We start from the raw sequence: 26559 nt of genomic DNA on the forward strand, positions 1-26559 counted from the left end.
CTGTGTAAAATTTCGGAGGCACGTGCGTTGACAAAACTAGCCAAATAATGACAGGTTGCACGGAAGGCCGTTCTTTGAGCAAAACCTAAATATTAAACTATTAAACTAATTAAAACTTTCTGCAAAGCGACTTACCTTGTTTTCGGAGGACACATCCCATACCATCTTTGTAGATACAAAATTGTAACTTTCCTTCTTTGGACATATTTAGGGGGCACGGGTGACCCCGTCGTCTAAGGCGCCGCGATTCCCTGTGCAGATATGCGCCCCTTAGGCATGCCAGAAACCTATGATTGTGGGTTCGAATCCCTGTTTGCCCCGATTATGTTTCTAGGTTTGTCAGCACCATACCCGTGCTTGGGTTTCACCGAAGTGGTAAACGTCTGAGACCTGCATCACTTCGGGCTTTCATCCCACATTGAGCTGACACACCGTTATATAACTGGAATACTGTTAAAAGCGGCGTTAAACCCAACTCACTCACTCACTCATAAACGAAGGCTGTAGCTTAAACATGTGTTAACGCCAGTAAATGTACTGCTACTATCTGATGAGAGTGAGTGAATGAGTATGGTTTTACGCCGCCTTTAGCAATATTCCAGCAATATGATGGCGGGGGACAACAGAAATCGATTCTCCACATTGTACCCATGTGGGGAATCGAACCCGGGTCTTCGGCGTGACGAGCGAACGCTTTAACAACTAGGTTACAACTAGGCTACCCGACCGCCCCCAATATAAGTACACATTAAGGGTGTAAGTTAATGTATAAGATAAGACTGAGTGGATATATGTAGTACATTGCGAATGTAGATTAGTAACGTTCATAGAACATATACAGTAAACTACGGTTATAACGAACATGCTTATAACGAACTAACGGATATAACGAACTAACTTTTTAGTCCCGACTATATGCTGTAGTTATGCTGTATATATGCTTATAACGAATTTCGGTTATAACGAACTAAAATTAGTAGTCCCTTTGAGTTCGTTATAACCGTAGTTTACTGTAGTAACAAACTGTATTTCTACCGGCGTTTGAGGATTGTCACCCCTGATCTACTATGTACAAATAAACTTTACACAGTCAGCAAATGCATGATGATCATTCTGATAAACTGCCGAGGCATTGTCTTGTTTTTAGACTCTTTCCTGGAATGGATTCATGTTTTGGTAGTTGAGGGGGAACTGCTCTTACTTGTTTATCCATAATTGGTTGGGCCAGATGATTTTACCTGGGATTTCTTCAATACAGCTTATACATCGTGACCCGTGAAGATCCGGGGTAGAAAAGGTCTTCAGCAACCCATGCTTGCCGTAAAGGGTGACTATGTTTGTCGTAAGAGGCGACCAACGGGATAGGGTGGCCAGGCTCGCTGACTTGGTTGATGCATGTCATCAATCCCAATTGCGTGGATCGATTCTCGTGATGTCAGTCACTGGATTGTCTGGTTCAGAGTCTATTATTTACAGACCGCCGTCATATAGCTTGAATATTGCTGAGTGCGGCGTTAAACAACAAACCAACCAACCAACCAACCAACCTTGTAATTCATGAACTTATAGGCAAATTCTCAAGCCTGAGAATGGATGATTTGGCCATGCTTACAACAAACAAACATACACATGGATTTTAACAACACGTAGGCATGCTCTTAAGAAAGGTAGGTTAAACTGTGGAGGGAGTTAGCGATAGTTTCGTGACCATTCATGTTTAGAAATTACATTTGACGATTATGTAAATCGGTCTAAAACATCGACACTCACGCATTGTGTTAGACACAGGCAAATGGCTTCAAAACTGTCGTGTTCTTAACATCAGACCGAGTAATGATTTCAGCCAAATTCAGTAAAATACAGCCCTACGATTGCGACCTGAGCTCTTAGGTTGGCACACCGTATCAAAATTGAGCTGCGGTTGCTGTGTTCAACAGGAGCAGCTTCACACTAAGATAACCTCTATTCTACCTTATTCGTTAAGGTTAACCCCAGCTTAAGTTGATTTGTGTAAAGGGACCTTGACTGTCGCTGATGTGCAATCATTCCAAGAATAGCACAAAAGTAACCCACCCACCCCACCGTTCCTACGGACCTGACCTATAGAAGCACATATTCACCGTATCCTTATTGGTTAATTATCCAGATTGGATTATTAACAGACCGCCGTCATACAGTGACAGAATATTGCTTAGTGAGGCGCTAAACAAACAAACAAACAAATAGATACAAATAATTCAAAGTGTGATCAATAAGGACTTATGTAGTTTGTTGACTTGTTGACAAAAATACAAAATTCATATTCTGCTTCGCAATGTCTGTGATATTTGCATTGCTTACGGCGAGAGATCTGTTTGTAGTCATTCCCTAGTAGATATATAATGTACAGCATTTCGAAGGGTAAAAAGGTTCCGGCTTGACTACCCGCTGCATTTGTGCATGGAGTCACTTCCCGACTACACGTGTGGCTATTCTGTGTAGAAATGGGCTTCATGCATTGTGCCCCTGTACGGAATTGAACACGAGCCTTTCGCGTGACGACGAACGCTTCAACCACAAACTCCCCAACCGCCACCGCTGGGTGAGAGCTCTCATTCGGAATTAACACCTTGAACAGGTAACAACATGTGCGTGACATTAATGTGTGTCAGTACCAGCAGCAGCAATATTAATTTGATCAAGTGGAGAGTGGGCCACAAGGGTCTCTTTGCCTCCAATATTTTAGTGCCACACCATACGACTCTTGGAATGACGCTTCCATATACTTGGCAGTGCTGTTTATGCCACAACACTCGCATCATTCAAAAATGAAAGCAAATGTCAAATGACGTTTATTGCGAAAAACAATATGGAAGGCTGGACTTCCTCATTTATATCATCTGTGTAAAATTTGGGGATAAGACATTTAGTCAAGAATCCCGTTAACGCACATGTTTTTATACCCATTTTGGGGTAGTGAAATGCATGGGGCTTGCATGGAATGCATGCTTTTCTGTAGCAGTTGCGTTTTTGTGACTTGATTCCATACATGTACTACAATATTGCAAACCAAACTTTACTTGTTTGAAAAATACACTAAAATATTGGTGTCACAGGAACTTTTGTTGTTGAGTTTACAAAGAGCACAAAGTAAATGTTATGTGCAAAGTTAATCGTTCTACACAGGCTTGAAGATTAGGATGAAGGGAAACAGGGCTGTGGATCACTCCCTGCTAATAAAATTAAACGTCTAGAATCATTCAAAAAGCAAAACAACTGATGATCATATGATGACCCCAGTTTTGTACACCTCCATTTTTTTATATAAATGCTTTCTACCGCTGTGGTTGATGCTGCCCTTGTCAGAAACAGTGAGTGAGTGAGTGAGTATGGTTTTACGCCGTTTTTAGCAATATTCCAGCAATATCACGGCGGAGGACATCAGAAATGGGCTTCACACATTGCACCCATGTCGGGAATCGAACCCGGGTCTTCGGCGTGACGTGCGAACGCTTTAACCACTAGGCTACCCGGCCGTCCCTTGTCAGAAACAAAATTGGATCCGCGAGCATGTTCCATGAGCCAAGCTTATTATGGCCAACTTGCTGTCGTTTGAACCATATTTGACCGTCTAGAGGCTTGCAGAAATCAGCTGGTCTGACTGATATAAATCTCATGTACGCTTCAATAGGACTCGGGTCTGGATTATCCGGAATGGCCCAAAGACGCGGAGGAAGTTTCCGGTTATCTCTGATATTTGATCCAGTGCGCGTTTCGGTTTGTCGTTCATTCATCTCCATGGAAACAGTACCATGGGTGTCCGTTTACCGCAAATGTCTCCCCAACACCTTTGTCTATGTGTTATCACCGATCCCATTCGGTATACGATGTTGTTCCACCACAGCAGGCTCAATAAGGATTCGGGATTGGATGTACCTAGTTGACCAGGTAACCACAGTTTTTTTCCAATTCACCATCGGATATTGCTCCCGCATTGTACAGCAAGTTGCCATCGCCTTCGTTTTATGTCAGTTTCTGTTTAGATGTCAATACTTCGAGACACTGTCAAAAAAGGCCCTTACACAGAGAGAGCTTCCATTGTCTAAGCTAACGGTCAAAGCTCGATAGCAGGGATCTGAGGCTTCTGGGTTTATATTCTTGTCTGTTTCTTGACTCCAGTCTGCAACATTACTATGTTTGTCGTAAAAGGCGACTAACAGGATCGGGCGGTCAGGCTCGCTGACTTGGTTGATGCATGTCATCGATCCCAATTGCGTGGATCGATGCTCATGAAGTCAATCACTGGAGTCTGGTCCAGACTCGATTATTTTACAGACCGCCGTCATATAGCTGAAATATTGCTGAGTGCGGCGTTAAACAACAAACAAACAATAAAAAAATCGTCATTTAAGATATCGTTGATCACTTTTTGTTGTATATCTACACCAGGTTCGTTATTTTCATACGTCATTGATGCTGTCTCTGGCACAATTGTAAATCGAAAACGGGACACTTGGATGATTGTTCTGGCTTCGTCCGATTCGCGAAGTCACAGACCGATCCTAACGGTTGCATGGCTTCGTCCGATTCGCGAAGTCACAGACCGATCCTAACTGTTGCATGGCTTCGTCCGATTCGCGAAGTCACAGACCGATCCTAACGGTTGCATGGCTTCGTCCGATTCGCGAAGTCACAGACCGATCCTAACGGTTGCATGGCTTCGTCCGATTCGCGAAGTCACAGACCGATCCTAACGGTTGCATAACTTTGTTTTCCCATGATTTTTCATAACAGAGATGACATGAATAGGCGAAAGTGTAGCCCTATTTTCGACTGCGACTATCGTCTCCAGTGTAAACAAGTCTCACTTAAATATTTGTTCAATAAAATATACAACAAACTCGCAGATATACTAAATGTTACCATGCTTTATCAAGTACCTCAATCCTACTGGTTAGCCAGGATAAGATGAGTTGTGACCTGACAATTAACCCCGTATGAATATGTATGAGGTCCGCCCACTGGCGCGTACCATTGTGAAGAAAGGGGAAGTGGGTGGTCGGCGAAAAGCCGTCCGATGGATTTGTGCGTGTCCTGTCTCAGCTAACAACGAGTTCCAGTGGCGAGTTCAATAGCACATAATAGTACGTGTTGATGTGACATACCCAATGAGTGTGAATACGGTGACAGCAACTTAGCACAGGTAACAACAACTAAGAAGTATCCCTGACAATGAAGAAAAGGGAATGCTGTCTTTTACCCCAGAGAACACTACTGAATAGAGTCATGTCATTCCCCAAGGCTGGATGCTGAACTTACAGGCAAATTCTCAAGCCTGAGAATGGATGATTTGGCCATGCTTACCTTACTTTGACATGTTTATTGTTTGTAATTAAATTCTATCAACCATCTTGGAGAATCGGGAGCGTATTAATCGGGAGCGAGAATCGGGAGCGTATTGACCTGCACGTGCATACCCTTTCTACCCTTAACCAACCAAATATATCTACCCAAATTCTGTGCACCGCCTACTTGTCTCAAACGCGTTTTGTGAGTTAGTTCAACTTATCCTGGCTAGCCAGTAGAATGACAATTCCGGCATCCCGTTAATATGATTGTCAAAGTTATGAATGAGAAAGACTATTTTCGTTAGTTTGAAGTAAAATTTTATGAATGAAAGAAAAGTAGTCCGTCATCAGGGTCGCTGGGGTCAAAGCTGCTTTTTAACCTATCAGCTACAGTGTACTGCACATGAATTGATATTTGCGCTGGTGCATATACGATTTTTATTAACTCTGTAGTATCTAATAAGTTACATTTTTCACATACATGTAGGTTAGAAATAACCGAGTAAATAAAACCGTATGTGCGCTAAGAGTAAATATCAATTCACGTACATGAGTGTATTGTCGACATCATCCGGGCGGCATTGCCGACGTCATTCGAATTTTATTGCGACGAACGGTCGGAATAACGTCACACGAGAAACGGCGTCATGGCTAAATGCGTCATTCGAAGATAGTGGTTTTCTAAGACGGCGGTGGTGATCAGTGAATTTTTCTAAAGGTGAGCTTTATTCAGAAATAATGAGTAATTATTACACTCGCATATGTGCCACACAAACTTTTAGGAAACTCGTTTAAGAATTCATGTATTACCCTCGCTCTTGCTTGGGAAATACAAGAATTCTGACACAAGTTTCACTATGTTACATGAGTTACGGCTTGAACAGTTTGGTAAAATTTAGGCACTACAAACAGTTCTATCCCATCATGTAACGTAATCACTTGTGTAGCTTGAATGGTTCTATACATTGCTTCAGCAACATCGGGTTGGGTGCGCAATGATGTGTTCTGTGAGAAATGTTTTTTAATTGTTAAGCATTTAACCAACATAGAAACGGTATTTAGCTGTGTACAGAATTAACCGGCGTTAAGACTGAATGTTCTGTTTGGCCTCTTACCAGCTCTTGTGTTATAGACTTCAGCATTTCTAATGTGTGCATTGGATCCAGAGAGTGATCACATAAAATCATAACTGAAATAGGTGATCTGTTTTCAACATTGTTCACTTTAATAAAGACAATTACAAATACGATATTTGGAATGTCTAAGACAGCCTCTGAACAGTCTTACAGTGCTCGCTGAGGTGTTTTACACAAAACTAAACATAATGAGTGAGTCCGGCCAGTACAGTAGGAAAATACAACACTCTTGAGACTCACGTGCCTTCTGTACAATATATTATCACTACCATATTTGCAGATACAAAATTGTAACTTTCCTTCTTTAGATATATTTAGGGGGCACGGATGGCCCAGTCGTCTAAGGCGCCGCGATTCCCTGTGCAGATATGCGCCCCTTAGGCACGCCAGAAACCTATGATTGTGGGTTCGAATCCCTGTTTGCCCCGATTATGCTTCTAGGTTTGTCAGCGCCATACCCGTGCTGGTGGGTTTTACCGAAGTGATAAACGTTTGAGACCTGCATCACTTCGGACTTTCCTCCCACATCAAGCTGACACGCTGTGATATAACTGGAATACTGTTAAAAGTGGCGTTAAACCCAACTCACTCACACGATATATTTAGTAGTGTATACATTCTATTAAAGAGATACAGAATAATGAACATCGATATATCTTGACACCAAAGTGCCTAGTCAACCCCCGTAACGTCAATCTCACAGAGAGCATGTAACTTCCCTTTTACGGCATAGGCACCCCATACGCCAGAAACAAACATCTTGCCATAAATCTGCCCAGTTGCATTCTGCATCAGGGGATTCCAGTTGGTGTAGGGCCCAAGATACTGTCCGTTTGTCCAGCGCCAAGCTACATCGATGTTAGCACGTTCCAGACCGATCCACACAGTTCTGTCTGTAGACATGAAAACAGTCGTGCTGTGAATTTGTGATTTAATGCCCATATTGTGTTGTACATATAAAGGAACATGCATAAAATCCATGTAATGGTACCAGGTAACCATTGAATAATGTGAATTATTGCAAATCGCTCACCTTAGTAATCGTTCACCAATACCACAAAGAAAGATTTTGTTTTTCGCCACAGTCAGCAACATCATAACGAACCAGGGCTGCTTTGTAACATACGTGCACCTTGTAGATTAACATGACGTGACATAATAAGTCAAAACATGAGTACGTATCACGAGGGTATTGACACCCATTCTCTGTGAGAGAAAAACAACGTGCCTTAGGATTGTCCCACTGAGTCCCGTCTGTATATTACATATATCAGGGGGGGGCGGTGGGGTAGCCTGTTGGGTAAAGTGTTCGCTCGACACGTCAAATACCCGGGTTCGATTCCCGACATGGGTACAATTTGTGAAGCCCATTTCTGGTGTTCCCCGCCGTGATATTGCTGGAATATTCTAAAAGCGGCGTAAAACCATACTCACTCACCCACATTTATCAGGTGGAATTATGAGTTGCACTTACCGTTTGCAACAATGGAAGCTTGTTTGTTGTCCTCCTCAGATTTTATGAAGGCGAGATGTCCTGAGTTCTCCATACACAGTATCTTGGCGTCTGGAAAACGCATGCTTGAAGATGTATGCTCCCTGAGACACTGGTTTGTGAAACGACTGTAGATGTAGGTGGCGGGACAAGCACCTGGAAGAAGACAGTTGTAAGTTTTAACTTCGCAAGACATATTAGAACTTGTTTTTAGTCTAGACTTGATAAACAATCTTGGAAAGTGTGCTGCATTGAAAAGTGCTGGTTCTGTTCATGAGAATCATGATCTAAAAATTAGGATTACATCTGAACTCTAAAAATCATTTTAATTAGCCTCTTTGTGTCTGAGGAGATAAGGCTTTAAATTTTCAAAAACTGAGGAAGACGTTTTCAATTTTTTTTAAAATAATAGAATTGTGTTTTTTTATAATAAGGCGATTCTCAAATATTTTCATTATTACATAATTCTATTTAAATTTTACTGGCATGAACAAATCTGAAACCAAAGCTGCTGCAGATCATATCAATGTCAAACATTCCTGAACCTTGCAGTTTTTTGGCAGAAAATGAAGCTGAATATTTTCACAAAGTGTCAGTATTATTTCTTCAGCGGGTGTGCAAGTGAAGACATTAACTTACGGACAGACTAAAGGAAAGATGACGGATAACACACTTAAACCTTTTATATATTTGACAGAACGCATCTATGGGATGTCACTTAAACTTGTCGTATATCCGATGAAGTGTTGCTAAGTTGAATCATAAGCTACAATTGATGAAATATGGTCAGAAATACCCTGTTTATTTTTATAGATATACTAAATCAAGCGTGTTTATGTCTCGTATCCAGATGGTTACAACAACCACCCGTCATCCTGTATCAACAGGGCGTTGCAGAGGCTATATTGGACATTAGGTAAACATGCTAGAAATTGTTTTTGATGAACGAGAAAATGACATTAAAACGTCTAATTAAAGATTCAGTCCATTTTCAATGGCAGGATAGGGAAAAATTAGAGTTAGAAATGAAATGAGTTATCAAAAAAGTACTTTCAGTGACGCAGTTTAGCTTCATCTTTTTTCCAAGTTTGATGTGTACGTTTCAGTAGAAAATGTTAACAATTGTGAAGTAAAAGAATACAATTTTGGATGATAACACACTTACTGTTTCTCAGAGAATAGTATTGAACACCACTCCGATCCTGGAGCTGGTGACTTGCACCGTACACATACTTCTCCAGGTAGCACTCATGAGTGTTGACATCATAAAAGAATGAGGAGCAGTTTGGATGGTTTACACAGGCTTGTGCGCATCCTTCCTTGACGGTTACACGAGGCAAGAATGGGCCAATGTTAGCCACGATGTACCCAGTGAAGAACAAGGAGAATGTGAACATGGTGGCGTCCTGTGCAGCAACGACTTAAGGTTCTCATATGCTGTGGCCTAAGTAGTAAAGTACATCACACAGCTTGATATTGACAATATTTGTGTTTCCATTAACGAGATAAATGCCGTTTTCGCCGAGAGTCCATTTAACTTCATATCGGAAATAGGATGTTTGCACAGGGTTTTGAAAGAAAACATAAGGCAAAGTGAAAAATAGATGTCTCAACTGATCAAGAGTTAAGTGTATTTTTTATTGTTAAATATTATCCAGGCAACATGGCAGCCTCCATGCTTTTACCTTTTATGTCAACAAACCATATTAACTTTCAGCAATAGTTAATGAGGTTGAAATGACTTAGGGCCGTCATCAATAGCTTATAATTATGCTTATACGAGATCAATTGATTTTTTTGTTGATAATGGAGATGGGTTATGCTCAGGCGTTGACGTTTTTTAAAAATTTACTGGAACTGGGTCGATGTTTCTATTGGTGGTGTGTGTGTGTGGGTGCGTTCGTTCGTGCGTGCGTGCGTGCGTGCGTGCGTGCGTGTGTGTGTGTGTGTGTGCGTGGTGGGGGGCATGCTATTATTTCAGGGTCTAATGTGTTTTTTCTTTCTGATTTTCCAGTCACATTTCAAATTCTACATGGAAGGATGTTGTAATTGTCTCACTATTCACTTAAACATAACAACTGCACGGAGGAATGTGATTTGAAAACAGTCCCTGGATTTTATCGAAAACAAATTGATTGTTAAAGGAATGGGGCGTGGAGGGACATGGGATTCTCTCCAAACAGATCAGTTTAAAATGTAAATATATACTCCTCAAACCCGATTCTTTCACATGACGATGGTTAATCTGTCCCAGCTGGTAGGTGTTGTAAAATACAGTCTTCCAATGTGTGTGTGTGTGTGTGTGTGTGTGCGTGTGCGTGTGTGTGTGTGTGTGCGCGCGTGTGTGTGTTTCCATCTGTCTGTGTATGTATGTAGTAGATATTTAGACATCTCAAATCAGAACAACCAGACAGTTTAATAAACAAAAACAAAACTAGTAAAAAAACTAGTAACTCCCTTTAAATGGGCAATTTGGTTCAACAACAAATTGCAAATTATCCGTAGACTTTCTATGGAGTTTTTGTATAATCACGTAAAAGTGGGAGACTTTTCCCTTGTAGTATGTGTGGTTCTTGCTATTGTACTGCAATACAACAAAGTAAAGACATGAATTTATGCAAACTAGATAGCATTCTGTATCTATATCTGAGACATACATCTACTACAAAAAGTTGAAACTCTCTGGGACAAAAGGCAACATACCTGTGAAAATTATAGGAGTGGATCACTGAATACCATCAAAAACTGTTTGATTGACGGCATTAAGGGCATTATCGCTACTTTTTTCGTATCTTTCTATCGCTTTCTCGTCTGATGCTATCGCTTTCTCGTCTAGTGCTATCCCTTCCTCGTCTGGTGCTATCGCTTCTCCTTCTCATGTTGTCGTTGTTTTTGTCTTGTGATATCGCTTTTTCGTTTCATGTTCTCGCTTTACCGCGGCCGTAATTAAAGGCGATAAAACGATGTCCCCTCTAGGCCGACATGCCCTTTCCATATTCATCAGAAACATCTGTCAAAAGCAGAGGCGATTTTACGTGTCCGACTTTATCAATATCATGTGGCTATGTATCAGTATTAAATATGACGACACTAAGCGTTGGCATAAAGGTGAGCATATCCTGTCTCACCAGTGGCACCCGTCACAAACACGTGCACAGGCAAGTCAACTAAACCCCCTGAAAAACAAAGGAACAAAACACATCCTGCAGATGTTAACCATACAACTTTTTGAAAGCTTTATAGAGGCCTTAAATTGTGAAACCTGGATCAAACTAATTTTGAACAAGAGTCGTTTGACACTCCCTGAGATCTTAGATAGATCAGCAAGAAGCAGAGCACAATTGGTTCCCACGAGGATGCCTACTTCTTGCCTATATGTCTTGCACCAAGATTTTACATAGATGTTATCAGCTTGTTTTCTCAGTAAACATAAGATGACATTAGTTTTTGGATAGGTTGTCCTGATCATTGAAGATAGATGGCGCAAATGCAACCAAATCCTTTGAGTGTTTAAGAATCAACATGGTCTTAATTACACTTACCTTCTGTGAATATTGACAGAGACGTTCCTTGATTGCAATATGGATTATTGTTAATGCGGGAGACACGGTTCTCTTCTTGTACAGACTTCTATGGACTTTAGAAATCCAGGCCAACCGCTGATAGTACTGATGTGTGGTTTCAGCGATTTCCTTTCTCAGTTACATTCTGGCCATATATGTGACATTATCAGATTTGTCACTTTTACCAAATTCTATGATCAAACAATAATGTTGTGTTGCCAACATGTAATGTTCTTGTTATTTGAAGCCTTGTTAGTAACTACACGCAGCTACAAACTTACATGTATCGTTAAGTTTATTCCAATTCTGTTTCCTATTTTTCAGTTTGTGTATTCTACCAATGAAAACAGCATGCACTGACACACTCAGAAAGACATTGGCCAACAGGCTGGTGGCACTTTAATGGGTTTTGGTAGCAATATGTAATGGTAACACCATGAGAAGCCTCTGCACTGATAACATTGCTACGTATAGGGGTGTTGTCTCAATAGAAACACAGCTCAAGATCCACATTTTCCATGATTCTGAACACAGTATCAGTGAAGCAATCCACACCTAATATAGTTGGGTTCAGGCAGTCAGAGAGTTCCAGATGATATTAAGGCATCACAGGGGCACTAAGATATTATGTCAAGCCACACACACGTCAGGCAACGGGCATCCATGTTGTCCTAGGACCCTGTAGAAATTCTTAAGGCATGGCTTCTTGAGGCATGGTATCCGTTTCGCAATCTATTAAAGCAAGGGAATCCAGGGTCCACCTACACAGAACAATCTCAGCGCTACAATTATTGTAACTCCTTACGATCGCGATCTTAGGCTTCGGCTACAATCACCATCCTCTTGCCCAACGCAGTTGTAGGCTGAGATTATTGTAAGCTACAATCGAAATTTACAATAACTATTGAGTCGATAGCTAAAAGTATCAGTCTCAACTGACTCAATGCTGAAAGAAGTTTGAAACAACTACTCAAGAGATAAATAAAAACGTAAGTTGTCTGCAAGCGATTACTAACGCCCGTGTCCTTTTGGATAACTCAAGGGCGGGTTATCTTAGTTAATACTCTAGATGGGAGTGGTTTCCCTTTGTATACGCCGTATAAGTTGAGGAGCAAAACCATACATTTTATATCATAAATCGAGTGGGACGAGGGGCGAACGGTTAATATATATTATTTTTTCAAAATATACTATTCACCAAATAAGAAATGCATTTGTTAAGGCAATTGAATCTTGTGTTAAATAACACAAAATAAGATAAATGTAAATATTACCCATATATATATTGGCTACTCTCTCACAACTTCGGTCAGAAGGTTTCGAATTTACACTGAATTTATACTGAATGCCCAGAGTATTTCAGGGAGATGAAACAGCCTAGTGGAGTCACAAAGTGTGAAGTCTTTTCATTGGATCCACGAGATACGGCTGAAATAGTTTTAAAAAGCAGAATTTACCCTACCTCACTCACAAGTTGTTTCTTTGTGAAAACACCAAATTCTACCCTTACCGTTATCAATGTTCTCGTGTGTGAACTAGATGTCAGGCGTTTCCCATATGTGTTAGAGGTCTAGCTGTATATAAGTTACAGTAACATGTGCTACGGTTTGAGCATTTAGGTCAACTTCAGGTACTTCAAACAATTCTATCCCATTATCAGGAAACGTACATCACTTTCGTACTTGGGTACTATTCGCTGTTGGATTCTATACATTGCTACAGCAACATCGGGTTAGGTATGTTATGGTGTGTTCTGTGAGAAATGTTTTTCAATTGTTATGCTTCTTACCAACACAGAAAACGAATTTAGATGCGAACAGAATTAACCTTCGTAAGACTGGATATTCTGTTTGACCTCTTACTAGCTCTAGTGTGTTATTAAACGCATTGTTGTGTGCATAAGATCGAGAGAGTAATCTTCACACCAAAACATAACTGGAATACTAGTACTTGTTTGACATTGTTGACTTTATTCACGACAAATACAGACATTGTGTTTGGAAAGCTTAAGGTAGCCTCTGAACAGTGTTAAGGTGGTTGTTGTAAGTGTTTTGCACAATACTGAACATAATGGGTACAAGACTCGTTATCACGCTTTCTGTGCTATATAATATATCACTACCCTGTTTGTAGAAACAGAATTGTAACGCTCCATCTTCAGACATGGTTGGTAGTTCATATATTATATTCAATACATACATAATACATGAGCATCTATTTGCACCAAGGTGCATCGTCATTCACCTCAACGTCAATCTCACAGAGAGCATTTAACTTCCCATTTACGCCATAGGCACCCCATATGCCCAAAACAAACATTTTGCCATAAATCTGACCAGTTGCATTCTCCATTGTGGGGTTCCAGTTGCTGTAGGACCAAAGAGGCTGTCCGTTTGTCCAGCGCCATGCAACATCGATGTTAGCACGTTCCAGACCGATCCACACAGTTCTGTCTGTAGACATGAAAACAGTCGTGCTGTGAATTTGTGATTTAATGCCCATATTGTGTTGTAGATATAAAGGAACATGCATGAAATCCATGCCATGGTACCAGGTAACCATTGAATGAATTAATGCAAATCGCCCACCTTAGAAATCGTACACTCATACCACATAGAAAAATATTGTAAGATTTTGTTTTTCGCCACAGTCAGCAACATCATAACGAACAAGGTCTACTTGGTAATTACATTTGTGACACACGTGCACCTTGTAGATTAACATGACGTGACATAATAAGTCAAAACATGAGCACGTGTCACGAGGGTATTGACAACCATTCTCTGTGAAAGAAAACAACGTGCGTCAGGATTGTCCCATTGAGTTCCGTCTGTATATTAAATAACAGCGCACTCAGCACTTATGCACAGGGAATGCAGCACTATACAACTGCATATATTATCATCCTCAAAACTTACAGATTAAATTTTTTTAAATGAAGCAAAGAGGGTTTGTGTGATCCTGGCACGGTCAGGCAGGCTCGTCATCAGCTCAGGGCTGACAGCGATGGGACTTCTTCCAGCGTTGTGTTGTCAAACCCACCCAGAACTTTTCGGAGAATGTGAAGACTCCCCAACACTACAGCTTTCTGCATTACCCAGATTGTCAGAAGGGCTGTATTCATGGTAGCAAACCCGGGTACTCTCACAATGTCAGTCATGACAGACTGGGGGGTACCAAACCTAAGGCAACGAGAACAATGGGGAGTCGGGCAACGTGGTACTTGGGATGCAAGCGTGACATTTCGAAAGCAAGGTCCGCATATTTGCCATGTTTTTCCTCAATTTTGTCAATCACATTAGTGTCAAAGGGGACAGAATTCAAGTCAATGACATAAATGATTTCATTGGATATTTCAAGAAGGACAAGAGCTGGTTTTTGACCTTGAGACGTCTAAGTCTGTAAATCGGACTATTCCAAAGAATTTTGTATTGATCATTTTCCATGACGCATTCTACATATTCCGGGTCGAACCATGGGTGGACCTCTGTGTCAAAACCACAAGCATGGCAAAGACGGTAATAAAATGATCGAGCAGCTCCATCATGTCGTTTAAGATACTGTGTTTGTGCCAAAGCTGGGCATCCACCGAGAATGTGGCAGTCTCATTAAAATCATATCTTAATCTGCATTTCATATTTATATTTTGATGCAAAATCACACATTGACGGTTTCGAGTAGGAAGTGACTGGTCCTGAGCAGCAAACAGAAAGCCTTCTGTTTCACCTTTCAGGCTAGACGACTTCATCCAAGCAAAGGACTCTGCAGGATTGCTGATCTTCTCAACACAATGCACATTAACTCGATGCAGTGGTCTTGATAGCCTCTCCTTAAGTCTGGGCCGACTTGATATTGCACTTCGCTTAGTGGACAATCATTTCTGTACCGTCCAGCAGAACAGAACCATCAACAAAATCAACACCGATATAGAGATCAGGTATAATTTAGAGTTGCACTTACCGTTTGCAACAATGGAAGCTTGTTTGTTGTCCTCCTCAGATCTTATGAAGGCGAGATGTCCTGAGTTCTGCAGACACAATATCTTGGCGTCTGGAAAACGCATGCTTGAAGATGTATGCCCTCTGAGACACTGGTTTGTGAAACGACTGTAGATGTAGGTGGCGGGACAAGCACCTGGAAGAAGACAGTCGGCACTGACTGACTGTATATCGGTGAAACCCCATATAGTTTATAAACACTAGATTAATTAGTTTCATTCATTTAAGTAAGGCACATATTTGTATTTTAGACGCATTTTAGACACACAATGCATTGCTAATATATTGTTACGAATGGTATGTTTCATTTGTTGAATGGCTGAACGGCAATACGAGTTAACAAAGTCCAGACATTTCATACTGATTATCATGGGTCTGTCATTTGCGTGTGCGCCAGATGCCTAAAATGATGAAAATCCTTTATTGGAACATAAATGTACGTTTTAACTTCGGGAGACATTAGAATTCGGTATGTTCTTTTAACAGTCCTTTTTTACAGTATGTCCTTGTTTTTAGTCTAGACTTGATAAACTATCTTAGAAAGTTTGCTGAATTGAAAAGTGCAGGTTCTGTTCATGAGAATCATGATCTAATAATCAGGATTACATCTGAACTCTTACAATCATTTTGATGAGCCTCTTTGTGTCTGAGGAGATAATGCTTAAAATTTTCCAAAATTGAAGAACACGTCTTCATTTTTTGCTAAAAATGATAGAATTGTTGTTTCTTATAATAAGACGATTCTCAAATATTTTCAATGTTACATTATTCTTTTCACATTTTACTGGCATGAACAAATCTGAAACCAAAGCTGCTGCAGATCACCATATCAATGGCTAACATTCCTGGACCTTGCGGTTTCTTGGCAGGATATTTTCACAAAGTGTCGCTAATATTTCTTCAGCAGGAGTGCAAGTGAAGACGTTAACTAACGGACGGATTGAAGGAGAGAGGACGGATAACACACTTAAACCTTTTGCATATTTGATAGAACGCATCTGTGGGAGGTCACTTAAACTTGTCGTATATCTGATGAAGTGTTACTAAGTTGAATCATAAGCTACAATTTCTATAGAGAAATTAAATCAAGCGTGTTTATGTCTCGTATCCAGAAGGTAACAACAACCACCTGTCATCCTGTATCAACAGGGTGTTGCAAAGGCTACTTCGGGCATTCAGAAAACATGCTAGACTGTGTTTTTGATGAACGCGATAATGACAATAGAAGTTTAAAAAGTCATATTAAAGCTTCAGCCCATTTTCAATGGTTTAAAAAATACCCTCCATGTATCTTTCCCTTGTTGATTAAGACCAACATAGACCACAGGTGTTCATTCAGATACTGCGTTTCAAGGCCACGTGAAGAGGACAGGGAGAAATGAGAGGTAGAAATGAAATGAGTTATTAAAAAAGTACTTTCAGTGACGTAGTTTAGCTTCATCTTTTTTTCCAACAATTTGATGTGAACGTTTCAGTAGAAAATGTTAACAATTGTGAAGTAAAAGAATACAATTTGGAAGATGACACACTTACTGTTTCTCAGAGAATAGTATTGAACACCACTCCGACCCTGGAGCTGGTGACTTGCAACGTACACAAACTTCTCCAGGTAGCACTCATGAGTGTTGATGTCATAAAAGAATGAGGAGCAGTTTGGATGGTTTCCACAGGCGTGTGCGCATCCTTCTTTGAGGGTTACACCAGGCAAGATTGGGCCAATGTTAGCCACGATGTACCCAGTGAAGAACAAGGAGAATGTGAACATGGTGGCGTCATGTGCAGCAACGACTTAAGGTTCTCATATGCTGTGGCCTAAGTAGTAAAGTACATCACACAGCTTGATATTGACTATATTTGTGTTTTCAGTAACGAGATAAATGCCGTTTTCGCTGAGAGTCCATTTAATTTCATATCGGAAATAGGATGTTTGAAAGCAAACATCAGGCAAAGTGAAAAATAGATGTCTCAATTGATCAAGAGTTAAGTGTATTTTTTATTGTTATATATTACCCAGGCAACATGGCAACATCCATGTTTTTACCTTTTTATATCTACAAACCATATCAACTTTCAGCAATAGTTAATGAACTACTGGATCATTTGCTTTTTTTTGTTGATAATGGAGATTGGTTATGCTCAGGCGTTGACGTTTTTTAAATTTACTGGGTCGATGTTTCTATATGGTGGTGTATATGTGGTTCCCACGAGGATGCCTACTGCTTGCCTATGTGTCTTGCACTAAGATTTTACATAGATGTTATCAGCTTGTTTTCTCAGTAAACATAAGATGACATTAGTTTTTGGATAGGTTGTCCTGATCATTGAAGATAGATGGCGCAAATGCAACCAAATCCTTTGAGTGTTTAAGAATCAACATGGTCTTAATTACACTAACCTTCTGTGAATATTGACAGAGCCGTTCCTTGATTGCAATATGTATTATTGTTAATGCGGGAGACACGGTTCTCTTTTTGTACAGACTTCTATGGACTTTAGAAATCCAGGCCAACCGCTGATAGTACTGATGCGTGGTTTCAGCGATTTCCTTTCTCAGCTACATTCTGGCCATATATGTGACATTATCAGATTTGTCACTTTTACCAAATTCTATGATCAAACAATAATGTTGTGTTGCCAACATGTAATGTTCTTGTTATTTGAAGCCTTGTTAGTAACTACATGCAGCTACAAACTTACATGTATCGTTAAGTTTATTCCAATTCTGTTTCCTATTTTTCAGTTTGTGTATTCTACCAATGAAAACAGCATGCACTGACACACTCAGAAAGACATTGGCCAACAGGCTGGTGGCACTTTAATGGGTTTTGGTAGCAATATATAATGGTAACACCATGAGAAGCCTCTGCACTGATAACATTGCTACGTATAGGGGTGTTGTCTCAATAGAAACACAGCTCAAGATCCACATTTTCCATGATTCTGAATACAGTATCAGTGAAGCAATCCACACCTAATATAGTTGGGTTCAGGCAGTCAGAGAGTTCCAGATGATATTAAGGCATCACAGGGGCACTAAGATATTATGTCAAGTCACACACACGTCAGGCAACGGGCATCCATGTTGTCCTAGGACCCTGTAGAAATTCTTAAGGCATGGCTTCTTGAGGCATGGTATCCGTTTCGCAATCTATTAAAGCAAGGGAATCCAGGGTCCACCTACACAGAACAATCTCAGCGCTACAATTATTGTAACTCCTTACGATCGCGATCGCTTCGGCTACAATCACCATCCTCTTGCCCAACGCAGTTGTAGGCTGAGATCATTGTAAGCTACAATCGAAATTTACAATAACTATTGAGTCGATAGCTAAAAGTATCAATCTCAACTGACTCAATGCTGAAAGAAGTTTGAAACAACTACTCAAGAGATAAATAAAAACGTAAGTTGTCTGAAAGCGATTACTAACGCCTGTGTCCTTTTGGATAACTCAAGGGCGGGTTATCTTAGTTAATACTCTAGATGGGAGTGGTTTCCCTTTGTATACGCCGTATAAGTTGAAGAGCAAAACCATACATTTTATATCTAAAATCGAGTGGGACGAGGGGCGAACGGTTATGCTATATTATTTTTTCAAAATATACTATTCACCAAATAAGAAATGCATTTGTTAAGGCAATTGAATCTTGTGTTAAATAACACAAAATAAGATAAATGTAATTATTACCCATATATATATTGGCTACTCTCTCACAACTTCGGTCAGGAGGTTTCGAATTTACACTGAATTTATACTGAATGCCCAGAGTATTTCTGGGAGATGAAACAGCCTAGTGGAGTCACAAAGTGTGAAGTCTTTTCATTGGATCCACGAGATACGGCTGAAATAGTTTTAAAAAGCAGAATTTACCCTACCTCACTCACAAGTTGTTTCTTTGTGAAAACACCAAATTCTACCCTTACCGTTATCAATGTTCTCGTGTGTGAACTAGATGTCAGGCGTTTCCCATATGTGTTAGAGGTCTAACTGTATATACGTTACAGTAACATGAGCTACGGTTTGAGCATTTAGGTCAACTTCAGGTACTACAAACAATTCTATCCCATTATCAGGAAACGTACATCACTTTCGTACTTGGGTACTATTCGCTGTTGGATTCTATACATTGCTACAGCAACATCGGGTTAGGTATGTTATGGTGTGTTCTGTTAGAAATGTTTTTCAATTGTTATGCTTCTTACCAACACAGAAAACGAATTTAGATGCGAACAGAATTAACCTTCGTAAGACTGGATATTCTGTTTGACCTCTTACTAGCTCTAGTGTGTTATTAAACGCATTGTTGTGTGCATAAGATCGAGAGAGTAATCTTCACACCAAAACATAACTGGAATACTAGTACTTGTTTGACATTGTTGACTTTATTCACAACAAATACAGACATTGCGTTTGGAAAGCTTAAGGTAGCCTCTGAACAGTGTTAAGGTGGTTGTTGTAAGTGTTTTGCACAATACTGAACATAATGGGTACAAGACTCGTTATCATGCTTTCTGTGCTATGTGATATATCACTACCCTGTTTGTAGAAACAGAATTGTAACGCTCCATCTTCAGACATGGTTGGTAGTTCATATATTATATTCAATACATACATAATACATGAGCATCTATTTGCACCAAGGTGCATCGTCATTCACCTCAACGTCAATCTCACAGAGAGCATTTAACTTCCCATTTACGCCACAGGCACCCCATATGCCCAAAACAAACATTTTGCCATAAATCTGACCAGTTGCATTCTCCATTGTGGGGTTCCAGTTGCTGTAGGACCAAAGAGGCTGTCCGTTTGTCCAGCGCCATGCAACATCGATGTTAGCACGTTCCAGACCGATCCACACAGTTCTGTCTGTAGACATGAAAACAGTCGTGCTGTGAATTTGTGATTTAATGCCCATATTGTGTTGTAGATATAAAGGAACATGCATGAAATCCATGCCATGGTACCAGGTAACCATTGAATGAATTAATGCAAATCGCCCACCTTAGAAATCGTACACTCATACCACATAGAAAAATATTGTAAGATTTTGTTTTTCGCCACAGTCAGCAACATCATAACGAACAAGGTCTACTTGGTAATTACATTTGTGACACACGTGCACCTTGTAGATTATCATGACGTGACATAATAAGTCAAAACATGAGCACGTGTCACGAGGGTATTGACAACCATTCTCTGTGAAAGAAAACAACGTGCGTCAGGATTGTCCCATTGAGTTCCGTCTGTATATTAAATAACAGCGCACTCAGCACTTATGCACAGGGAATGCAGCACTATACAACTGCATATATTATCATCCTCAAAACTTACAGATTAAATTTTTTTTAAATGAAGCAAAGAGGGTTTGTGTGATCCTGGCACGGTCAGGCAGGCTCGTCATCAGCTCAGGGCTGACAGCGATGGGACTTCTTCCAGCATTGTGTTGTCAAACCCACCCAGAACTTTTCGGAGAATGTGAAGACTCCCCAACACTACAGCTTTCTGCATTACCCAGATTGTCAGAAGGGCTGTATTCATGGTAGCAAACCCGGGTACTCTCACAATGTCAGTCATGACAGATTGGGGGGTACCAAACCTAAGGCAATGAGAACAATGGGGAGTCGGGCAACGTGGTACTTGGGATGCAAGCGTGACATTTCGAAAGCAAGGTCCGCATATTTGCCATGTTTTTCCTCAATTTTGTCAATCACATTAGTGTCAAAGGGGACAGAATTCAAGTCAATGATATAAATGATTTCATTGGATATTTCAAGAAGGACAAGAGCTGGTTTTTGACCTGGAGACGTCTAAGTCTGTAAATCGGACTATTCCAAAGAATTTTGTATTGATCATTTTCCATGACACATTCTACATATTCTGGGTCGAACCATGGGTGGACCTCTGTGTCAAAACCACAAGCATGGCGAAGACGGTAATAAAATGATCGAGCAACTCCATCATGTCGTTTAAGATACTGTGTTTGTGCCAAAGCTGGGCATCCACCGAGAATGTGGCAGTCTCATTAAAATCATATCTTAATCTGCATTTCATATTTATATTTTGATGCAAAATCACACATTGACGGTTTCGAGTAGGAAGTGACTGGTCCTGGGCAGCAAACAGAAAGCCTTCTGTTTCACCTTTCAGGCTAGACGACTTCATCCAAGCAAAGGACTCTGCAGGATTGCTGATCTTCTCAACACAATGCACATTAACTCGATGCAGTGGTCTTGATAGCCTCTCCTTAAGTCTGGGCCGACTTGATATTGCACTTCGCTTAGTGGACAATCATTTCTGTACCGTCCAGCAGAACAGAACCATCAACAAAATCAACACCGATATAGAGATCAGGTATAATTTAGAGTTGCACTTACCGTTTGCAACAATGGAAGCTTGTTTGTTGTCCTCCTCAGATCTTATGAAGGCGAGATGTCCTGAGTTCTGCAGACACAATATCTTGGCGTCTGGAAAACGCATGCTTGAAGATGTATGCCCTCTGAGACACTGGTTTGTGAAACGACTGTAGATGTAGGTGGCGGGACAAGCACCTGGAAGAAGACAGTCGGCACTGACTGACTGTATATCGGTGAAACCCCATATAGTTTATAAACACTAGATTAATTAGTTTCATTCATTTAAGTAAGGCACATATTTGTATTTTAGACGCATTTTAGACACACAATGCATTGCTAATATATTGTTACGAATGGTATGTTTCATTTATTGAATGGCTGAACGGCAATACGAGTTAACAAAGTCCAGACATTTCATACTGATTATCATGGGTCTGTCATTTGCGTGTGCGCCAGATGCCTAAAATGATGAAAATCCTTTATTGGAACATAAATGTACGTTTTAACTTCGGGAGACATTAGAATTCGGTATGTTCTTTTAACAGTCCTTTTTAACAGTATGTCCTTGTTTTTTAGTCTAGACTTGATAAACTAACTTAGAAAGTTTGCTGAATTGAAAAGTGCAGGTTCTGTTCATGAGAATCATGATCTAATAATCAGGATTACATCTGAACTCTTACAATCATTTTGATGAGCCTCTTTGTGTCTGAGGAGATAATGCTTAAAATTTTCCAAAATTGAAGAACACGTCTTCATTTTTTGCTAAAAATGATAGAATTGTTGTTTCTTATAATAAGACGATTCTCAAATATTTTCAATGTTACATTATTCTTTTCACATTTTACTGGCATGAACAAATCTGAAACCAAAGCTGCTGCAGATCACCATATCAATGGCTAACATTCCTGGACCTTGCGGTTTCTTGGCAGGATATTTTCACAAAGTGTCGCTAATATTTCTTCAGCGGGAGTGCAAGTGAAGACGTTAACTAACGGACGGATTGAGGGAGAGAGGACGGATAACACACTTAAACCTTTTGCATATTTGATAGAACGCATCTGTGGGAGGTCACTTAAACTTGTCGTATATCTGATGAAGTGTTACTAAGTTGAATCATAAGCTACAATTTCTATAGAGAAATTAAATCAAGCGTGTTTATGTCTCGTATCCAGAAGGTAACAACAACCACCTGTCATCCTGTATCAACAGGGTGTTGCAAAGGCTACTTCGGGCATTCAGAAAACATGCTAGACTGTGTTTTTGATGAACGCGACAATGACAATAGAAGTTTAAAAAGTCATATTAAAGCTTCAGCCCATTTTCAATGGTTTAAAAAATACCCTCCATGTATCTTTCCCTTGTTGATTAAGACCGACATAGACCGCAGGTGTTCATTCAGATACTGCGTTTCAAGGCCACGTGAAGAGGACAGGGAGAAATGAGAGGTAGAAATGAAATGAGTTATTAAAAAAGTACTTTCAGTGAGGTAGTTTAGCTTCACCTTTTTTTCCAACAATTTGATGTGAACGTTTCAGTAGAAAATGTTAACAATTGTGAAGTAAAAGAATACAATTTTGGAAGATAACACACTTACTGTTTCTCAGAGAATAGTATTGAACACCACTCCGACCCTGGAGCTGGTGACTTGCAACGTACACAAACTTCTCCAGGTAGCACTCATGAGTGTTGATGTCATAAAAGAATGAGGAGCAGTTTGGATGGTTTACACAGGCGTGTGCGCATCCTTCTTTGAGGGTGACACCAGGCAAGATTGGTCCAATGTTAGCCACGATGTACCCAGTGAAGAACAAGGAGAATGTGAACATGGTGGCGTCATGTGCAGCAACGACTTAAGGTTCTCATATGCTGTGGCCTAAGTAGTAAAGTACATCACACAGCTTGATATTGACTATATTTGTGTTTCCATTAACGAGATAAATGCCGTTTTCGCTGAGAGTCCATTTAATTTCATATCGGAAATAGGATGTTTGAAAGCAAACATCAGGCAAAGTGAAAAATAGATGTCTCAATTGATCAAGAGTTAAGTGTATTTTTTATTGTTATATATTACCCAGGCAACATGGCAACATCCATGCTTTTACCTTTTTATATCTACAAACCATATCAACTTTCAGCAATAGTTAATGAACTACTGGATCATTTGCTTTTTTTGTTGATAATGGAGATTGGTTATGCTCAGGCGTTGACGTTTTTTTAAATTTACTGGGTCAATGTTTCTATATGGTGGTGTCTATATGGTTCCCACGAGGATGCCTACTGCTTGCCTATATGTCTTGCACCAAGATTTTACATAGATGTTATCAGCTTGTTTTCTCAGTAAACATAAGGTGACATTAGTTTTTGGATAGGTTGTCCTGATCATTGAAGATAGATGGCGCAAATGCAACCAAATCCTTTGAGTGTTTAAGAATCAACATGGTCTTAATTACACTAACCTTCTGTGAATATTGACAGATCCGTTCCTTGATTGCAATATGTATTATTGTTGATGCGGGAGACACGGTTCTCTTTTTGTACAGACTTCTCTGGACTTTAGAAATCCAGGCTAACCGCTGATAGTACTGATGCGTGGTTTCAGCGATTTCCTTTCTCAGTTACATTCTGGCCATATATGTGACATTATCAGATTTGTCACTTTTACCAAATTCTATGATCAAACAATAATGTTGTGTTGCCAACATGTAATGTTCTTGTTATTTGAAGTCTTGTTAGTAACTACACGCAGCTACAAACTTTCATGTATCGTTAAGTTTATTCCAATTCTGTTTCCTATTTTTCAGTTTGTGTATTCTACCAATGAAAACAGCATGCACTGACACACTCAGAAAGACATTGGCCAACAGGCTGGTGGCACTTTAATGGGTCTTGGTAGCAACATATAATGGTAACACCATGAGAAGCCTCTGCACTGATAACATTGCTACGTATAGGGGTGTTGTCTCAATAGAAACACAGCTCAAGATCCACATTTTCCATGATTCTGAACACAGTATCAGTGAAGCAATCCACACCTAATATAGTTGGGTTCAGGCAGTCAGAGAGTTCCAGATGATATTAAGGCATCACAGGGGCACTAAGATATTATGTCAAGCCACACACACGTCAGGCAACGGGCATCCATGTTGTCCTAGGACCCTGTAGAAATTCTTAAGGCATGGCTTCTTGAGGCATGGTATCCGTTTCGCAATCTATTAAAGCAAGGGAATCCAGGGTCCACCTACACAGAACAATCTCAGCGCTACAATTATTGTAACTCCTTACGATCGCGATCTTAGGCTTCGGCTACAATCACCATCTTCTTGCCCAACGCAGTTGTAGGCTGAGGTCATTGTAAGCTACAATCGAAATTTACAATAACTATTGAGTCGATAGCTAAAAGTATCAATCTCAACTGACTCAATGCTGAAAGAAGTTTGAAACAACTAATCAAGAGATAAATAAAAACGTAAGTTGTCTGAAAGCGATTACTAACGCCCGTGTCCTTTTGGATAATTCAAGGGCGGGTTATCTTAGTTAATACTCTAGATGGGAGTGGTTTCCCTTTGCATACGCCGTATAAGTTGAGGAGCAAAACCATACATTTTATATCTAAAATCGAGTGGGACGAGGGGCGAACGGTTAATATATATTATTTTTTCAAAATATACTATTCACCAAATAAGAAATGAATTTGTTAAGGCAATTGAATCTTGTGTTAAATAACACAAAATAAGATAAATGTAATTATTACCCATATATATATTGGCTACTCTCTCACAACTTCGGTCAGGAGGTTTCGAATTTACACTGAATTTATACTGAATGCCCAGAGTATTTCAGGGAGATGAAACAGCCTAGTGGAGTCACAAAGTGTGAAGTATTTTCATTGGATCCACGAGATACGGCTGAAATAGTTTTAAAAAGCAGAATTTACCCTACCTCACTCACAAGTTGTTTCTTTGTGAAAACACCAAATTCTACCCTTACCGTTATCAATGTTCTCGTGTGTGAACTAGATGTCAGGCGTTTCCCATATGTGTTAGAGGTCTAACTGTATATACGTTACAGTAACATGAGCTACGGTTTGAGCATTTAGGTCAACTTCAGGTACTACAAACAATTCTATCCCATTATCAGGAAACGTACATCACTTTCGTACTTGGGTACTATTCGCTGTTGGATTCTATACATTGCTACAGCAACATCGGGTTAGGTATGTTATGGTGTGTTCTGTGAGAAATGTTTTTCAATTGTTATGCTTCTTACCAACACAGAAAACGAATTTAGATGCGAACAGAATTAACCTTCGTAAGACTGGATATTCTGTTTGACCTCTTACTAGCTCTAGTGTGTTATTAAACGCATTGTTGTGTGCATAAGATCGAGAGAGTAATCTTCACACCAAAACATAACTGGAATACTAGTACTTGTTTGACATTGTTGACTTTATTCACGACAAATACAGACATTGTGTTTGGAAAGCTTAAGGTAGCCTCTGAACAGTGTTAAGGTGGTTGTTGTAAGTGTTTTGCACAATACTGAACATAATGGGTACAAGACTCGTTATCATGCTTTCTGTGCTATATAATATATCACTACCCTGTTTGTAGAAACAGAATTGTAACGCTCCATCTTCAGACATGGTTGGTAGTTCATATATTATATTCAATACATACATAATACATGAGCAT

General features: G+C 40.0%; 3 protein-coding genes across 3 annotated transcripts; all 3 read right to left on the reverse strand.

Annotated features, from left to right (window-relative positions):
• Nucleotides 1–7135: 7135 nt before the first annotated feature.
• Nucleotides 7136–9352, reverse strand: LOC139466080 (low affinity immunoglobulin epsilon Fc receptor-like). The gene is made up of 3 exons (XM_071248092.1): nt 9121–9352; nt 7938–8111; nt 7136–7356 (listed from the first exon to the last, which is right to left on the reverse strand). The coding sequence occupies exons 1-3, from the start codon at nt 9350–9352 to the stop codon at nt 7136–7138; spliced, it is 627 nt and encodes a 208-aa protein (XP_071104193.1).
• A 4380-nt stretch (nt 9353–13732) lies between these two features.
• Nucleotides 13733–17281, reverse strand: LOC139466081 (lectin BRA-3-like). Its single transcript, XM_071248093.1, has 3 exons — nt 17050–17281; nt 15479–15652; nt 13733–13971 (listed from the first exon to the last, which is right to left on the reverse strand). The coding sequence occupies exons 1-3, from the start codon at nt 17279–17281 to the stop codon at nt 13733–13735; spliced, it is 645 nt and encodes a 214-aa protein (XP_071104194.1).
• Nucleotides 17282–20142: 2861 nt separating this feature from the next.
• LOC139466082 (lectin BRA-3-like) lies at nt 20143–23694 on the reverse strand. Its single transcript, XM_071248094.1, has 3 exons — nt 23463–23694; nt 21890–22063; nt 20143–20381 (listed from the first exon to the last, which is right to left on the reverse strand). Exons 1-3 carry the CDS (start codon nt 23692–23694, stop codon nt 20143–20145), a joined length of 645 nt encoding a protein of 214 aa, XP_071104195.1.
• Nucleotides 23695–26559: the final 2865 nt, after the last annotated feature.

This window comes from Haliotis cracherodii, unplaced genomic scaffold (genome assembly GCF_022045235.1).
Source record: "Haliotis cracherodii isolate W230 unplaced genomic scaffold, xgHalCrac1.p SCAF_18, whole genome shotgun sequence".
Taxonomy (NCBI): domain Eukaryota; kingdom Metazoa; phylum Mollusca; class Gastropoda; order Lepetellida; family Haliotidae; genus Haliotis; species Haliotis cracherodii.

Excerpts from the sequence above, each read along its gene's own strand:
- LOC139466082 (XM_071248094.1), bottom strand. The coding sequence starts at position 23,694 with ATGTTCACATTCTCCTTGTTCTTCACTGGGTACATCGTGGCTAACATT. Across the intron at positions 22,064-23,462 it reads ATACTATTCTCTGAGAAACA|GTGCTTGTCCCGCCACCTAC; the intron begins GTAAGTGTGTTA and ends GTCTTCTTCCAG. Across the intron at positions 20,382-21,889 it reads AGCTTCCATTGTTGCAAACG|ACAGAACTGTGTGGATCGGT; the intron begins GTAAGTGCAACT and ends TCATGTCTACAG.
- LOC139466080 (XM_071248092.1), bottom strand. The coding sequence starts at position 9,352 with ATGTTCACATTCTCCTTGTTCTTCACTGGGTACATCGTGGCTAACATT. Across the intron at positions 8,112-9,120 it reads ATACTATTCTCTGAGAAACA|GTGCTTGTCCCGCCACCTAC; the intron begins GTAAGTGTGTTA and ends GTCTTCTTCCAG. Across the intron at positions 7,357-7,937 it reads AGCTTCCATTGTTGCAAACG|ACAGAACTGTGTGGATCGGT; the intron begins GTAAGTGCAACT and ends TCATGTCTACAG.
- LOC139466081 (XM_071248093.1), bottom strand. The coding sequence starts at position 17,281 with ATGTTCACATTCTCCTTGTTCTTCACTGGGTACATCGTGGCTAACATT. Across the intron at positions 15,653-17,049 it reads ATACTATTCTCTGAGAAACA|GTGCTTGTCCCGCCACCTAC; the intron begins GTAAGTGTGTCA and ends GTCTTCTTCCAG. Across the intron at positions 13,972-15,478 it reads AGCTTCCATTGTTGCAAACG|ACAGAACTGTGTGGATCGGT; the intron begins GTAAGTGCAACT and ends TCATGTCTACAG.